At 43.8% G+C, this 17,697-nt stretch overlaps 2 protein-coding genes across 2 annotated transcripts; one reads left to right on the plus strand and one right to left on the minus strand.

Moving 5' to 3' along the window:
- Nucleotides 1-2,444: 2,444 nt before the first annotated feature.
- Nucleotides 2,445-4,549, minus strand: LOC125010964 (zinc finger protein OZF-like). The gene is made up of 2 exons (XM_047589935.1): nt 4,396-4,549; nt 2,445-4,043 (listed from the first exon to the last, which is right to left on the minus strand). Exons 1-2 carry the CDS (start codon nt 4,439-4,441, stop codon nt 2,617-2,619), a joined length of 1,473 nt encoding a protein of 490 aa, XP_047445891.1. The 5' UTR covers nt 4,442-4,549; the 3' UTR covers nt 2,445-2,616.
- A 3,421-nt stretch (nt 4,550-7,970) lies between these two features.
- Nucleotides 7,971-16,627, plus strand: LOC125010611. Its single transcript, XM_047589377.1, has 4 exons — nt 7,971-9,335; nt 10,509-10,579; nt 10,672-11,038; nt 14,228-16,627. Exons 1-4 carry the CDS (start codon nt 7,971-7,973, stop codon nt 15,611-15,613), a joined length of 3,189 nt encoding a protein of 1,062 aa, XP_047445333.1. The 3' UTR covers nt 15,614-16,627.
- The last annotated feature ends 1,070 nt before the right edge of the window (nt 16,628-17,697 follow it).

Raw genomic sequence — 17,697 nt, forward strand, 5'->3', positions numbered from 1 at the left:
TGTACTTCCTCATGGGCTTCATCGCTCAGAGCTGGAGTCACCACTTGGTTCACCGCTGATGCATGCCACTTCCTTTCATCGTGTACACATCATGTAAACCATACGTGAGATGCAACACACTGGTCCCACAACTGGGGGCAGCAGAGTCACCGGTGACGCACAAATATCCACCGAGGAGAAGAACCAGCGCTGGCAAAAGATGGTGGCACGTCATCTTCCCCTCCACACATACGTATAACAAAGTGGTTAATATTAAGTGCATTACGTGAATTAGCGCCACCTGTGGTGATGGATGGTATTACAGTAATCGCTGCATCTCGTATCTGACCACACATTTTGAGGCAGTCATCACTTGTGGTTAAATGGAAGTAATGACGCTTTTGTAACAGAATAACTGCACAAAATGAGACAATTATTAAACGTCTCACCAACACACACAAACCATGTGTATTTGTTGTGTGGGGCTAAAATATTTTAGGTTACAAATGATAATAAATAAAGACTCGACTCTTCTTTAGGAGCCGTGGCAAAAGAGTCGACTCTCAGAGAAAAAAAGGTGAACTTCCCACCACTGGGGGGGGGGTATCAACGTAACCTACTGAGGGGTCAATGGAACAGGATTTATTTACTTTGGTTTCATTAAACATTAATTAAAAAGAAGAAGAAGAAGAAGAAGAATATGGAAAATGTATTAATTTAAATTCTGATTTTTTTTTCTGAAGAATTATGAGGAATATTTTCCAGGTGGTGGTGGATCAGAATTCACACATGTAAAAAGAGAAAAGATGCAGAATTACTTAGAGATTTTTTTTTAAATCATTTATTTCTTTATTGTTGGTTTATTAGAGTCACTGTAACAAAACCCAACCTTTCTTCGGCAGAATTCAGACTTTATCTCTGAGTCGCCTTTTATTTTCTCAGAATTAAAAATAAAATTAAAGTAAAAAATCCATTATTTATTTGATTTGATTTATTTATTTATTTATTTTACAGTTTGTTCTCCCAGTAAAAAAAAATGGCCAGAAAGACACGAAAGTTAATTTTTGGTCATTTCCACCTTGCTAGCCTGCTTTAAGCGAGCTAATGGAACGAGTCACAGAGTTGGAACCACTGAGAGAGGAAGACGTGGAGAAAGGAAGCAGTAGTTTGGAGAGAAGACCGTGGAGTCCATAATCCACCGTCTGTCCTCTACTGTCCACGTTATAAGTTGGACGTGTCAATGGTTTCAATGAAAGACGCCTGAGCAGAAACACTGCAACGCCTCATTAGCAGAAGCTAAGCTAAGCTAAGCTAAGCTAGCTGGAACCACAATGAGATATAATGGTGTTGGATAGATACAGGAGTATCATCCACCTTCCTCTGTCTCTGTCTCTGTCGACCTCTGTGGAAACCACCAACCAACCCCATGACATCACAGTACGACCATGCTAACAAACATGCTAATAAACATGTGACGTCCATCGTAACCTCCAGTTGTTTTCTTGTTTTCTTATAAGTGGCTCTTATCCTTTTATATAATTTTTAAATTGTACAAAAATAAAAAAATAATAGAAAAGATAAAAATGGTCTGGTGGCTACAGAGGAGGATTAGGACCCCTAACCACACAAGTCACATTTTTATTATTCATCAAGGAATGAATTTGTGTTCATTAGGACCAGTACATGCCTCAAATCATGTATTTGTCTCCATCTAGTGGAACAATGGTGAAACTACAGATAATAAACCACGTTTAATTAATCAGAAAACTTTATTAATCCTTCAAAGGAAATAATAGTTGTATTGCTGTTGCAAATATAATTTTTTAAAAAAAACATAAAAATAGAGGTAAAATGTATAAAAGCCAAATATTCATAATATCACAGAGGTAAAATGTTTAGAAATAGTGGTCCTTTGTCCCCATCTAGTGGTGTAATTGTGGTATTACAGCCTTGGTGGCTGGTAGCTTAGCATTGCTATGTAGCATGTAGCCTTGGTGGCTTGTAGCTTAGCATTGCTATGTAGCATGTAGCCTTGGTGGCTGGGGTCCTGGGGAGTTCCATGTGTAAATCTCCATCTTCTCCTGGATCGTATAATGAGCTCAATGGTAGAATGTGATGACGTCCAGGAGAAATAAAATGTCCAAAGGTTGAATTGTGTGAACGTTGCCTCCTGATGAATGGTGGAGTTCCTCAGGGAACCAGCTCGGGTCCTCTGTGGTTCTCCATGTAAAGTCACTGTATTTGTTATAGTTATATAGTATACATTATTATATGTCATATATACATATTACTATTTTATATAACTAATCGTAGTATATATTGATTTAACAGAAGGGGCGGGATTTAAGGCTTTGGCCTCTTCCTACTCTTTGAACATAAAGTTAGGGTTTTTTTTCTTTGATTCTGTGTTCAAACATCCATTCATTCATTCATATTTGAGTTCTTGATAAATAAAAGAAACACAATTTAGTTGAGCATTCAACTTTTAACTATTTTATTTCTAGTTAAATTTCTTATTTCAGGATAAAAACATTGAAAATTGTCCTTTAATATTCACATCAAAGACTCCAGCAGCGTTTCTAAACTTCACATCATATTTGTCTTTCACAGTTACTTTTATTATTTTGAGTTTCAGGACTACGACTTCTCAGCTGTGTGAGTCTTCATGTGGACGACCAGGTGTCTATTTTGGCTGTAGGCTTTACCACAACGTTCACACCAGTACGGTTTCTCGCCTGTGTGCGTCCTCATGTGCAGCAACAAAGCACAACTCCGGCTGTAGTTTTTTCCACACGTTTTGCAGCGATATGGCTTCTCTCCTGTGTGAGTCCACATGTGCTGAAACAAGGCGTAACTGTGGCTGAAGCCTCGACCGCACGTCTTACAAGAATAAGGCTTCTCGCCTGTGTGCGTCCTCATGTGGACGACCAGCGTGCCATAGTAACTAAAACGCCGCCCACACATCCTGCAGTGATACGGCTTCTGACCCGTGTGGATTCTCATGTGGTTCCTCAACGTTGACGAGTGACAAAATCTCCTCCCGCAAACTTTACAAAGGTACGGCTTCTCACCCGTGTGGATTCTCATGTGATTTTTGAAGGCATGCATGTGCCTAAACTTCTTCCCGCATATTTCGCAGAAATACGGTTTCTCGCCCGTGTGAGTCCTGATGTGGAGCGTCAGCTGGATATTCCGAGTGAATCTTTTCCCACATGTGTCGCAGCAGTACGGCTTCTCACCAGTGTGCGTTCTCATGTGTGGGATCAAATTACTAGTGCGGCTGAAAGCTTTCCCACAGATTTTGCAGAGTGGCTTCTCACCTCTGTGGATAATTTTGTGCTTTGTAAACACTGAGCGGTCGAAAAACATCTCCCCACACATCTGACAGCAGTAAGTCTTATCACCTGCGTGAGTCCTCATGTGGACTTTCAGGTCGTACTTCAATCTAAAATGTTTACCACACGTTTCACAACCAAACGGTTTCTCGCTTGAGTGAATCTTCATGTGGGTGGTCAAATATTCCTGGACACTGAACTGTTTCCCACACGTCTCACAGGAGTACAGCTTCTCACTCGTGTGAGTTTTCACGTGGACGCTCAGGTTCCCACGTTGACTAAATCTTTTACCGCATATTTTGCAAGAGTACGGCTTCTCTCCGGTGTGAGTCCTGGTGTGGGCTTTCAGCGAATGACTCTGACTGAACTGTTTCCCACATGTTCCACAGGAGTACAGCTTTTCACCTGTGTGAATTTTGCGATGTCTGTACAGTGTGGATTTATGCTTCAAGGTTTTTCCACAGATGTCGCATGTTACAGACTTTGTTCCTGTGTCAGTATCACTCTGACCACTCTTCTTCCTATCTGGTTCCTCCTGTTCCTCTTTAATCTGTGGAGGTTCTGGTTCCTCCTGTTCCTCTTTAATCTGTGGAGGTCCTGGTTCCTCCTGTTCCTCTTTAATCTGTGGAGGTTCTGGTTCCTCCTGGTCCAGATTCGAGTTCCTGTCCTGGTCACAGAGCTGCTGGTCATCTAGAACCTCCTCTTTAAAGACATGGTGCTGGGACACATCTGAAGGAACAACAAACAAAGAACAAGTTTCTTTTTCTGGGCCAGTTAAACCCTCCAGTTAATGAATGGGCTTCATATTAAAAGCCCCCCATTTCAAATTAAAAGCTTCAAACCACTTCCACTGAAGACAGTGACCGTGATATTTCTTCTTCTGTGGTACAAACACATATTTTAGTGGTATAAAACTTAACCAGACCAGATTTAACCAGACTAGACTAGGTTAGACCAGATTAGAATAGATTAAACTAAACCAGACTCCACTAGACCAGATCTCTGTCTTCTACTACTCAGCCTGGCTACCGTGGCTAGGCTAACAGGCTAACAGGCTAATGCTAGCCGGAGCTAATGTTACCTTTGAGGACGTCGGACCTCGACGTCTCTGTCTCAGCTGAAGACATCGTTAGTTTTTATCTGCGACACGACGACACAACGTCCTCCAGCTCAGTACACACACACACACACACACACACACACACACACACACACACACACACACACACACACACACACACACACACACACACAGAGTCAACGCTTCCGCCTGGTGTCCCGCTGCCCGGGTCCGGCCGAAAACCGAGCTCCACTTTTAGTTCCGCTCCACTTTGAAATCTTTATTCACACGAAGAATAAAATGTTGGTCGTTGAGTTTCATTAAATCCGAAATACATAAATAAAATGAATAAATAAATAAATGACATGAGGACTGGGATAGGCTCCAGCAAACCCCGCGACCCTAGTGAGGATTAAGCGGTACGGAAGACCAGACTCAGAGGGGGGAAAGTAAAAGTAAAAGACAAGACTCTGAAGTTTCTATCAGAAAAGTCTGAATCACTTTAAGTCAGTGTTTCTGAATTCTAGTCCTCGGGAGCCACTGCCCTGCATGTTTTCGATGTTTCCCTCCTCCACCACACCTGATTTAAATGATCAGCTCATCATCAAGCTCTGCAGTGGCCTGATAAGGAGCCATTCATTTGAATCAGGTGTGTTGGAGCAGGAAACATCTAAAACATGCAGGGCAGTGGGTCCCGAGGACCAGAACTGAGAAACACTGCTCCAAGTAGTTTTGTCCTGGAGGAATCAAAGTTGGAACACAGTTAAAAAAAAGAAGTTGTTGGGTTCACCTGATATTTTTTTTTGTGTTGGTTGAATCCATCATGCAGCATTTACACAAACACAACTTGTGTCCAGAGCTCTGATTGGTTCAGAAAGATACTGGTGGATTTTAGGTTGAGGCTCAACGCATTTGCACTGAATCATTCTTGGAGCCAACAACATGGAACAGTTCTCTTAAATAAGGCTGTGGATGTGTAAGGTCTGGCTTTTCCAAATCTTCACCTTTCCACAGTTAACTGTTCCTCATCTACTTCTTTTGACTTTCTCTCTCTAGTCCAACGCTCTAGTCGTGTCTGATCACGTTACGTCTTTTATGTCATGTCATCCCGTGACGTTAAAAAAGTGGTAAGCCTGTTTTTCCAATGGAAGGCGTAGAAAGTTCAGATATTTGTGGACAAATGTAGGAAGTTACAGTAAAAAGTTGTCAGAAAAAGAAATGCTCACGTAAAGTACAGACACCTGTCTGAATGTGTTGGTGGTTGTCAAAGCAGTTTCACTGAGGGGCTGCAGAGTGTTGAACTGGAATGGGTCCATCAGGGGGGTCTGTTGTTCTGATGATGTGGTGTTTCATGATCCTCTCCATGGCTTTCAGCACAAGGAAGGTGAGAGCCACTGGAACAAGGTCTGAAATAAGCAGACCAGGGTGGTGGTACCCAGTTTTAAAGTGGGGGACTGGACTGTGTGCTCCAGGTATCGGGATGTCGCACAGCTCGGCCTTCCTCGGAGAGTTTACACCCAGATACTATAAATGAGAGTCCAACTGATGACTTCAGATTCAGGAGGAGTCATGTGGATTCCTTCCTGGGCGTGGAACAATGGAGCAGATCTTAACCCTTACAGAGCTGCTTAGGGGATCATGCTAGTCTGAAAATCTAGTTTACATGTGTTTTGTAGACTTGGAGAAGGCCTATGAGTGTGTAGCTTGGGGAACTTTGTGGGGGATGCTGGGTGTTCGGCTTGTGTACGGTTTAACTACACCATGACCACAGTAAAGTGCCAGAACATTCAAACTGAGGAAGTCCTAAAAAGACTCTCTTTTCATTCATTCACTGCGACATTCACGTCTAGCTGTGAAATCCAGTGGAGTCAAGTCCTGACTCTCATTGGACGACTCCACAGGACGTCCCGTCTCTTGGCTGTGATGTCACAGTTACTATAACTACCAGAGACGTGTGCACCCATACTAAGTGCATTTACATGCACATGAAAAACCCGAATTATTGCCGGAGTTCTCTTTATCCGATTAAGACACCCAGATAATGCGAGTGGAATTCTGCCTTAATCGCAGTATGGATCGGATAATGTGTGTGCGCATGCTCCACAGTCACTGCGCTGGTGTGTGACCCAGCGCAGTGACCCGGAACAAAAACATCAAAGACAGACGGTCACGGAAGAAGAAGAAGGCAAACAGAGCAACTAGAAGAACCGTCTGAGGGATAGCGCATATCTTTCCTGCACGAGAAGTAGCGCACATCACGTAGGAGATTAAAAGAGCTGTACTATTATCCCTATGGTTGTTATTTGAAACGCTGGTCTGCCACATGAACGACTCTTGTTTATTATATGACGCAATAGGTGAACCGGAAAACGGGCCGTATTAACGTGGTATCATCCCGCTGAAAAGACGCGTATCGCCACCAAGTGTGGAGGAGGAGAACATGTTCGCGTGAGTTAAAAGATTTTCTTCCACTGCATGTAAACTGGGACAAGGACTGTAGTCAGAAAGTCAAATATTGAGCATAGCTCAATTAAGCTCTGCATGTAAACGCACTGAATGAACTGGTGAACAGCCAAGTGTGAAACATTTGTGATGAGGGTCAGAAACTCCAAGTCTGAGACCATGGTGTTCTGCTGGAAAATGGTGGATTGTTCCCTCTGGGTTTGGAGAGTTCAAGCATCTTGGGGTGCTGTCACCGACTGATGGTAAAGTGGATCAAGAGATAGACATAAGGTTTGACACAGTGGCTGAAATAATGAAAGTGCTGAATCAAACTGTTGCTGTAAAAAGGAGGTGAGCTGTAAGACAAAGCTTTTGATTTACCAGTCGATCTTTGTTCCAGTACTCACCTATGGTCATGAACTATGAGTAGTGACCAAAACAAAGGAATCAAGGTTTTAAGCAGCTGAAATGAGGTTCCTCTGAAGGCTTGGCTCAGCCTTAGAGATGTGGAGGACATTCAACAGAGCTCAGAGTAGAACCATTGCTCCTTTGCAGAGAAAGGGTTCAGATGCCCCTTGTGCATCTCCCTTTGGAGGTTCACTGGGCATGAGAAGACCTCGGGAATCCCCAGGAGAAACTGGAATGTGTTGCTGGGAAGAGAGACATCTTACTTAGCCTGTTGCCACCACAACCCGACCTTGGATAAGAACATGGAAAATGATTTCACTTTGTATCAATAAAATCATAGCACACACTGGAACAACTCTCAGCTGACGCTGCCTCTAAGATTAAACACTTTGGAGTGAAACACTCACTTGACCAACTGGTCCAACTACATTTATCAGAGTAGTTTTGGTAAAGCTCCACCCCCCTCACCTGATTTACCTGAGACAAACCAGAAAACAGTTTATTAGTGTGTGACTAAAGAGAGACACAGACGATCAGATTCAGCTTCAGACCAAACAAACACCTTCCTCTGAGTGAGTCCAGCTACAGGAGAGAAAAGTGGAAACTACAACACTGCTGCTTCAAGCTGCTGACTCTCCACACACTGAAGGTGAGTTTGACCAAAAACAGGAAGTTAGCAGAAGATGGAGGAGACATGACTGACTGGACTTTGTGTCTGCTGTGTTCCAGCTTCACTCAGAGACTAAATGGCTTCCAGATCAGAGGAGGATCTCTGCTGTCCGGTCTGTCAGGAGGTCTTCAGAGATCCTGTTCTCCTGTCATGTAGCCACAGCTTCTGTAAAGTCTGTGTGAAGAACTGGTGGAGACAGAATCCATTACACCAGTGTCCAGTTTGTAAGAGAAGAGCTTCAAGAGATGATCCACCGTTGAACTTGGTGTTGAAGAACCTGTGTGAGTCCTTCTTACAGGAGAGGGATCAGAGATCTCCAGAGGCTCTCTGCAGTCTGCACTCTGAGAAACTCAGACTCTTCTGTCTGGACCATCAGCAGCCAGTGTGTCTCGTCTGCAGAGATTCAGAAAAACACTCCAAACACAGATTCAGACCCATCGAAGAAGCAGCAGCAGATCTAAAGAAGAACCTTGAGGAAACTCTGGAGCCCTTAAAGAAGAAGTTAAAGGTTTATGAAGAAGTTAAAGTGAAGTTTGATGAAACAGAAAAACACATCAAGGTCCAGGCCCGACACACAGAGAGGCAGATTAAGGAGCAGTTCAAGAAGCTTCACCAGTTTCTAGCAGAGGAAGAGGAGGCCAGGATGGCTGCACTGAGGGAGGAAGAGGAGCAGAAGAGTCAGATGATGAAGGAGAAGATGGAGGCTCTGAGCAGAGAGATAGCAGCTCTTTCAGACACAGTCAGAGCCACAGAGGAGGAGCTGAGAGCTGAAGACGTCTCATTCCTCAACAACTACAAGGCTGCAGTGGAAAGAGTCCAGCGCTGCCCCCTGCTGGATGATCCACAGCTGCCCTCAGGAGCTCTGATAGACCAGGCCAAACATCTGGGCAACCTGGCCTTCAACATCTGGAACAACATGAAGGACCTGGTCTCCTACACTCCTGTCATTCTGGATCCAAACACTACTTATCCAGAAATGATCCTGTCTGAAGATCTGACCAGTGTGAGACGAGGCGATAAACAACAACTTCCTGATAATCCAGAGAGGTTTGATTGGTTCTGGTCTGTCCTGGGCTCTGAGGGCTTTAACTCAGGGACTCACAGCTGGGATGTTGAGGTTGGAGATAACACATTCTGGATACTGGGTGTGTTAGCAGAGTCTGTCCAGAGGAAGGGACGTATAGAGTCTGGATTGTGGACAATAAGATTCCATGGAGGTAAATATGCAACTTTCTCACAAGCTTCTTCCATTGATCTCCCAATAGAGAAGAAGCTCCAGAGGATCAGAGTGAATCTGGACTGGAACAGAGGACAACTGTCCTTCTCTGATCTTGATACTAACACACACATACACACCTTCACACACACTTTCACTGAGAGGATGTTTCCATATATTAACACTGGGAAGAAAGTGAAGATATTACCAGTGAATCAGATCAGTTAGAGATAAACAGGGTAATGATTTATGTGTATTACCTATAAAAGCTGAAGCCACAAGCATTAGAGTCACAAAATACTACAATATGTTAACGGAGCTTCTTATACAAAGACACAGTTAAGTTGAACCGGTTAGCAGACATGGGGCTAAACGGGTTAGCCTACTGTGGCATGGTAGCACACATGGCTAAAATATAAATGACACCAGTACAGCTAAACACCTGCCAGTTAACATACATGACGACATACAGACACACCAAAAGTGAGAAAAGAGTCAACAAACAATGTCAAGAATAAAGTCCATGTCTCCTTTGGTCCGTTCCTGATACTCTGCAGAACCTCAAAGTTCTGTTACTAAGAGTTACTCTGTGTTTGTGTGTGTCCATGATGATTTATTTATTTATTTATTTTCTCATGGTTGGCCCTAATACTCACCCATAGAGCAGAGAGCAGCTTCATTGTTTTACCTGATGTTTCAGTCAAATTTAAAAAGACTTGCTGAAGGATCCATTTTCCCTCTGAGACCACTAACAATAAACTGACTGCACAGCCTTTTATCAGACTTTCTGAGCTGGCAGGCATGCTACACACCCTTCTAAATGTAGAAAAAGCTCAAAACTATTGAAATAGTCAGTGGAAATCTTCCAACAGAACTCCGGGAGCTGACGTTACTCTGCACTCTAATCACAACTCCACCATGTATCCTTTAATTTGACTTCTCTTTAGATAATAAACTGTTTTTATATCTGTCTCTCTTCAGCTGCTGCATCACGGCATCAGAACATACTGGAATGGGATTATAATTAGATGTGAAACATTTAAACAAAATACTGAGTAATTAAACTAATCAATAAGGGACATTTTAAAGATGTAAAATATGTTTATTGTGTAATGGTTGATCAATAAACACATTAATGAATGAACTGAATTTCTGTCTTAATGTTCCTATTTGCTCTCAGTTGCTGGCCTCTAGTGGCGGCTCCTACAAACGACAACAAAAAAAATCCAAGATCCAACTTCTACGAAAAACACACAATTTAAATACACATTTAAATAGAGGTGTTGAGGGGGCGTGGTGCATCAGCTGCTGGGGAGAGTTGTGGAAAGGGCTCAGAAGAGCAGCACCAGGCACACCTGCAGCTAGTTGCCTAATCACTCTTCCCTTCTAACACTGTAGCGTACTGGACCTGCGGGCAGTCGGACAAGAGACGAGGAAGCTGACACCCAGACAGCAGCCAAAGAGAACAAGTAGCCTGCGATTGGCTGAGTGTTGGTGATTCCCTGTGTCTGAATAAAGAGCCCATAACCGGCTAAAGTGTCTGTGTGTGTGGTCTGTGAAGCTGGGGAACCCACGATCCTCAGTCGTTCTTTGAAATGTTTGAGACAACAGCAGCGGCGTGTGGTTGGTCAGGAGCAGAGTGGGCTGTGGCCTGCTGCCCCTATTATCGGGTGACGCACAGACAGCGGCGCTCTGTCTGCTGGCCTCCTCTTGGAGACAATATGGGGAACCGATTGGGATACTCGGCCGAGGACCACTGCCGCAGGTTCAGAGGAACGAAGATGGGGCCCACCGACTGGCCGTTTGTATACGCACAGCAGCTGAGGGACGCAGCGAACAGATGGTTGCAGCCGTGGGAGTCCACGGGCGAGGAGCTGTTCGTGTTGGAACAGTTCATTGAGGGGTTCCCAGCTGGCACATCCGAGTGGGTGTGCTACCACCAACCCGGGGACCTGGCAGTGGCCATCGCCCTTGCAGAGGATCACCTGGACTAATGAGATAATTACCCAGTGGTTGGTACCAAAAAGCCGCCGGGATTATAACCCGATGGCTGGACATATGGGGTGTGATAAGACTCTGAACTATGGCCCGATTCTATTGGCCAGGCATCCGGGGACAGTTTGCACCTGAGTGTGAAGTGTTTGGGACAAGGGTCAGAACCTCCAAGTCGGAGACCACGGTGTTCTGTTGGAAAACGATGGAGTGTCCCCTTCGGGTTAGGGGTGAGTTCCTGCTTCAAGTGAGGCTGATGTTCACAAGTGATGGTAAAATGAGTTGAGGTTTGGTGCAGCAGCTGCACTAATGAAGGTGCTGTCTCTAACTGTCATGGTGAAAAGCAGATGAGCTGTAAGACGAAGTTTTTGTTTTACCAGTCTATCTTTGTTCCAGTCCTCGTCTAAGGTCGTGAACTGTGAATAGTGACCAAAAAAATGGCTTTGAGGTTATAAGCCACTGAAATAAGGCTCCTCTGAAGGGTGGCTAAACTCAGCCTTTCTATTTTTGAAAAATGCATGTGAAGAGTGGCTGCATGCCAGTAGCTCTGTGATTTTTTTTACCTTTTAAGTTTAAGTTTATTTAATTTATATAGCACCTTAAAAAGTAAAGAGCATTTGTACCAAAGTGCTTCACATTCAACATGTCATACAAACATGCAACTTTCAGATCAACATCACCGTCTCAACAAATGGAAAAACTATTTACACCCAAGGTGACCAGATAAGGAAATAAAACAAATCAAATGCCATTGAAAGCCAGGGAATAAAGACGGGTCTTGAGGTGTTTCTTAAAAGCCTCAACAGAGTCAGAACTCCTAATAGTCTCTGGCAGGCTGTTCCAGAGCCGAGGGGCTGCAGCAGAAAAGGCCCGGTCCCCTGCCTCTTTTTCCCCCAAACGTGGCACAGTCAACATACCACGGTCTGAGGATCTGAGGGTTCTGGTGGTGGTGTAAGGGGTGAGAAGCTCAGAGATATACTGTATGAAGGGGCGAGACCATGGAGGGATTTATAAACAAGCAGAAGAATTATGAAGTCTATCCTAAAATGAACAGGGAGCCAGTGTAATGATGGTGTGTTCCAGAGATCAGCTGCCCAGAGTGAGGCCTGAGATTCTCACTGAACTTCAGCAGAAGTGCTGGGGATGCTGGGCTGGAGTTGGAGGTGTTGGAGGCCATCTGGGGAACATCTGGACTGTGTGCAGTTGTTGGGACCCAGAGGGAGTGTGTCTTGAAAAGTGCTTGGGAGACCTGGTTTGAGACTCTATGGGTCAATGGAGACACACTCCTGGGGATTTGAGTTTACATCCCTTACTCAGCAGACAAAGAAATGCCATGCAACACGATCCATGCCAATGTTCAGGCACTGTTCTACAGGCACACTGTGGATGGATAAAAACTGTTGGCCATGCGAGTGGTCCTGCACTCGATGGATCTTAGCCTCCTGCCAGAGGGGAGTCTGTTAAATAGTCTGTATCTAGGGTGAGAGGGATGAACTCTTCAGAGTCCTGGAAGCGTACAGCTCGTCGAGAGACTAATTTTTTCTTTGTTACCTGTCCTGTAATACTGTGCTACTTCTTAATAGCTTATAACCTGCTCTTTCAGTAGACTCTTTGTCTACAGGAACTCAATCAACAATTAACCCTCTGAATCCCAAGCCATTTTTGGCCGATTTTGGTATCTGCCACATTTTTACTCACTGTGATCTCATTTTTCTGTGCACAGTGAAGTCCTACACCTCTATAGATTCAGGACACATAGGGCTATAGGCTGATGTAACTCACTTTTGTCTCCATGAAATATAACAAAATTTAAAAGCTTGTAATCATCAGAAAAAAAGAAAAACGTAAATTGAATTTCTCTGATTTGATGGATTAGTGTATACTACACAGTTTCAGGTACCCTCAAGCCTCAGGAACATAGGAAAAATATTGGTGGTTGCACAACATTCAGAGAATGTAAAAATTCTGAGACCTCTTTTGATTTTAGTAACTTTCGGCAGTTTTTTTTTCTGTTTCATTTTTACTCACTGTGGTCTCATTTTTCACTGTAATATGAAGTCCTACACCTCTATAGATTCAGGACACACAGGGCTACAGGCTAATGTAACTCAATTATGTCTAGATGAAGTGTAAAAAAGTTTTAAAGCCTGTAAATAATTAGAAAAAAGAAAAACGGAAATTGAATTGATCAGATTTTTTTCTTGTAAAATATTCAAAAATTATGAACAACACATTTTCAGGTATCCTGAAGCATAAGAAACATGGGAAAAATATTAGTGGTTGCACTACATTCACAGAATATAAAAACTCTGAGACTTCTTTTGATTTTCATAACTTTCGGCCGTTTTTTAATCTGTTACATTTTGACTGGAGCCAGATCATTGGTTCTGAGCGGCTATGACCCGGATGTTGCGTCTGTAAGGCACCACCCAGGGAAGAAAAGTTCGGCCAGTTGTTGAAGGGCGATCACATGCTGTCTGCAAATCATTCAAGGCTCGCTGGAAGCAGGAAAGACCGTAGAGTTTTTGCCTTTTTACAGAATTAATCTAGAGCAAAGGGTTAATTTTTAAAGATGACGTTATACCGAAGCGATGTTGATGAAATTTCGGAAAATTGGTCCGTTTTCCCGTAAAGTTTCGATATGTGAGACGTCGCCTCTGAGGCATTCAGGTACCCTCGGAAACTTCAGAATCTCGCGATTGCGCAAGTCTCTACAGCTTTCAGATCGGACACTTTCAGCTGACGCAGCCTCTAAGATTAAACCCTTTGGACTGAAACACTCCCCGAATTACAGATCAAAGTTCCACAATTATCAGAGGAGTTCTGGTAAAGCTCCACCCCTCTCCTGATTTACCTGAGACAAACCAGAAAACAGATTATTTTTGTGTGTGACTAAAGAGAGAAACAGACGATCGGATTCAGCTTCAGACCAAACTAACACCTTCCTCTGAGTGAGTCCAGCTACAGGAGAGAAAAGTGGAAACTACAACACTGCTGCTTCAAGCTGCTGACTCTCCACACACTGAAGGTGAGTTTGACCAAAAACAGGAAGTTAGTACAAGATAGGGGAGACATGACTGACTGGACTTTGTGTCTGCTGTGTTCCAGCTTCACTCAGAGACTAAATGGCTTCCAGATTAGAGGAGGATCTCTGCTGTCCGGTCTGTCAGGAGGTCTTCAGAGATCCTGTTCTTCTGTCATGTAGCCACAGCTTCTGTAAAGTCTGTCTGAAGAACTGGTGGAGACAGAATCCATCACACCAGTGTCCAGTTTGTAAGAGAAGAGCTTCAAGAGATGAACCACCATTAAACTTGGTGTTGAGGAACCTGTGTGAGTCCTTCTTACAGGAGAGAGATCAGAGATCTCCAGAGGCTCTCTGCAGTCTGCACTCTGAGAAACTCAGACTCTTCTGTCTGGACCATCAGCAGCCAGTGTGTCTCGTCTGCAGAGATTCAAGAAAACACTCCAACCACAGATTCAGTCCCATCGATGAAGCTGCGCAGCAGCATAAGAAGAACCTTGAGGAAACTCTGGAGCCCTTGAAGAAGAAGTTAAAGGTTTGTGAAGAAGTTAAAGTGAAGTTTGATGCAACAGAAAAACACATCAAGGTCCAGGCCCGACACACAGAGAGGCAGATTAAGGAGCAGTTCAAGAAGCTTCACCAGTTTCTAGCAGAGGAAGAGGAGGCCAGGATGGCTGCACTGAGGGAGGAAGAGGAGCAGAAGAGTCAGATGATGAAGGAGAAGATGGAGGCTCTGAGCAGAGAGATAGCAGCTCTTTCAGACACAGTCAGAGCCACAGAGGAGGAGCTGAGAGCTGAAGACGTCTCATTCCTCAACAACTACAAGGCTGCAGTGGAAAGAGTCCAGCGCTGCCCCCTGCTGGATGATCCACAGCTGCCCTCAGGAGCTCTGATAGACCAGGCCAAACATCTGGGCAACCTGGCCTTCAACATCTGGAACAACATGAAGGACCTGGTCTCCTACACTCCTGTCATTCTAGATCCAAACACTGCTAATCCATATCTGATCCTGTCTGAAGATCTGACCAGTGTGAGATTAGGAGGAGATAAACAACAGCTTCCTGATAATCCAGAGAGGTTTGATTATTACTTATCTGTCCTGGGGTCTGAGGGTTTTAACTCAGGGACTCACAGCTGGGATGTTGATGTTGGAGCTACCACAGTGTGGACACTGGGTGTGTTAGCAGAGTCTGACATCAGGAAGGGAAGCATAAGATCTGGATTGTGGAGAATAAGGCTCGATGAAGGTAAATACTCAGCACGGTCATCACCAGATCCTGCCATTGATCTCCCAGTAAAGAAGAAGCCCCAGAGGATCAGAGTGAATCTGGACTGGAACAGAGGACAACTGTCCTTCTCTGATCTTGATACTAACAAACACATACACACCATCACACACACTTTCACTGAGAGGATGTTTCCACACTTTGGGACTAGGGGTAAACTCCCATTGAAGATATTACCAGTGAATCAGAGCAGTCACAGATGAACAGGATTATTATAAATGTGCATTATAAGGTTGGCCTGAAGAGGAAAACACAACGACATTTCAGATTACGGAAAACAGGGACAACACATCTTGTTTCTGATTGGACAGATCCCATTCTGAAATGGAAGATGATGTGATTTGTTGTTTCACTGCCGAGAAAGGACAGAACCCGACAGTGTAACATCATTTCCTGTTTCTACTCTGGACAACTGTGTGGAAACACATGCAGAAATCTGGCAACGTATCATACTAATAACATGTACTGTGTCTACATTGACCATCAACAAAGCCTCCTTTTGGCAGAGAAACAACCAATCACATCAGAAACAAGAAGTGTTGTCCCTAACCATTTCCATAATATGAAATGTTGTTGTGTTTTGACCTTCAGGGTAACTGTAGTATTGGGCTGTTGTGATGTGATCAAAAAATTGTTGTTTTGTTGGCATGAATGTTTAGAGACAAGTCAAAGTCCCAACCTTAATCCAATAGAAATGCTGTAGCATCAGTTGATGAGAGGAAACCACAAACATCTCACAACTGAGGTGGTAGCATGCTACCGTTCAGTAGCATCCATGTTACACAGCTAACACATTATTTGGCTAAGTTAACACCATTATTGGCTCTGCTCTCCACGGTATATTATGTCAAGAAAAAAGTCAATCTCTCCTTTGGTCCATCGCTAATTCTCTTCAGTACTTCAAAGTCCTAATACTGAGGATTAGAGTGTGATTGTAAGCTAAAAGAGAAAGGATTTCTTTGTCAGGCTTTCAGTCTGAAAATGTCAATTTCGATTTTATTTTCAATATTGTCGACTTCTTTCTTGACACATTGACTTTTTTCTCAAAGTGTGTCTCATTTTATTTTCTCATGTGTGGCCCTAATACTCATCCATAGAGCAGAGAGCAGCTTCAATGTTGATGTGTATCTGATGTTTCAGTCAAATTTGAATTGACTCACTGAACGACACATTTTTCCCTCTGAGAACACTCATAATAAACTGACTGCACAACTTTTTATCAGAGTTTATTTATTTAGTTTAGCTGGCAGGCATGCTACACATCCTCTAAATGTAGAAAAAGCTCAAAACTATTGAAAAAGTCAACAACAGAGCTCCGCGAGCTGACGTTAGTCTGCGCCGTTAATCACAACACTGCCATAAATCCCTTAATATTAACGATATTAGTATAAACATACTGGGATGGGATTATAATTAGATGTGAAACATTTAAACAAAATACAGAGTAATTAAACTAATCAATAAGGGACATTTTAAAGTGCGATCCAGTGTGTTCTGAGGCTTTGGTGCAGGAGGGTGATGATGCCAGACCTGATGAAGGTTCACTTTATGGCCGTTCAAAAAACTCGGAAGTACTTGCTAGCACACCCACTGCCCCTCCACCCAACATGGGGCTTCAACACCATTCACCCAGAACTTCTGAGGGACAAGCTGGACCACGCAGGGGTACACCAGCAACTGTCAGTCTAGTACCTGGACTTCCTGACCAACAGATAAAAGACTGTGCGTCGGACATGGAGATCTGCGGCACAGGGGACGCTCCTGGCCCCTCTCCTATTCATCATGTATACAGCTGATTTCACCCACTACACAACCAACCTACACCTATAAAAGTTCTCAGATGCCTCAGCCGTTGTTAGTCTCATCAACACCGAAGAGTAAAAAAAGGATACAGAGAACTGAACTAGAACTTTGTGGCCTGGTGCCAGCCGAATCACCTACGCATTAATGCAGTAAAAACCAAAGAGCTAGTAGTGGACTTCCCCTGAGGCAAAACCACTCCTCCATCACTGGTGAACATCCAGGGAATGGACATTGAGATAGTGGACTCTTACAAGTACTTGGGTGTTCACCTAAACAAGAACCTGGACTGGACTGACAAGGCATTGTACAGGAAGGGCCAAAGCAGACTCCATCTTCTGCGTAGACTGAGGTCCTTCAGAGTGCAGGATGCCCTCCTGAGGACCTTCTACTTTTTTGCGTTGGTCATCTTTTATGGTGTAGTCTGCTGGAGCAGCAGCATCACGGCAGCAGAGGGAAAAAGACTCAGCAAACTGGTGAAGAAACC

This window comes from Mugil cephalus, chromosome 7, assembly GCF_022458985.1.
Source record: "Mugil cephalus isolate CIBA_MC_2020 chromosome 7, CIBA_Mcephalus_1.1, whole genome shotgun sequence".
In the NCBI taxonomy this organism is placed as follows: Eukaryota; Metazoa; Chordata; class Actinopteri; order Mugiliformes; family Mugilidae; genus Mugil; species Mugil cephalus.

What these genes read in the sequence shown, in the direction of transcription:
- LOC125010964 (XM_047589935.1), bottom strand. Translation starts at nt 4,441, where the DNA reads ATGTCTTCAGCTGAGACAGAGACGTCGAGGTCCGACGTCCTCAAAG. An exon ending in GAGGTCCGACGTCCTCAAAG is followed by an intron (nt 4,044 to 4,395) that starts GTAACATTAGCT and finishes TTGTTCCTTCAG; the next exon opens with ATGTGTCCCAGCACCATGTC.
- LOC125010611 (XM_047589377.1), top strand. Translation starts at nt 7,971, where the DNA reads ATGGCTTCCAGATCAGAGGAGGATCTCTGCTGTCCGGTCTGTCAGGAG. An exon ending in ACAGCAGCCAAAGAGAACAA is followed by an intron (nt 10,580 to 10,671) that starts GTAGCCTGCGAT and finishes TGGTCTGTGAAG; the next exon opens with CTGGGGAACCCACGATCCTC. An exon ending in CAGCTGGCACATCCGAGTGG is followed by an intron (nt 11,039 to 14,227) that starts GTGTGCTACCAC and finishes CTCAGAGACTAA; the next exon opens with ATGGCTTCCAGATTAGAGGA.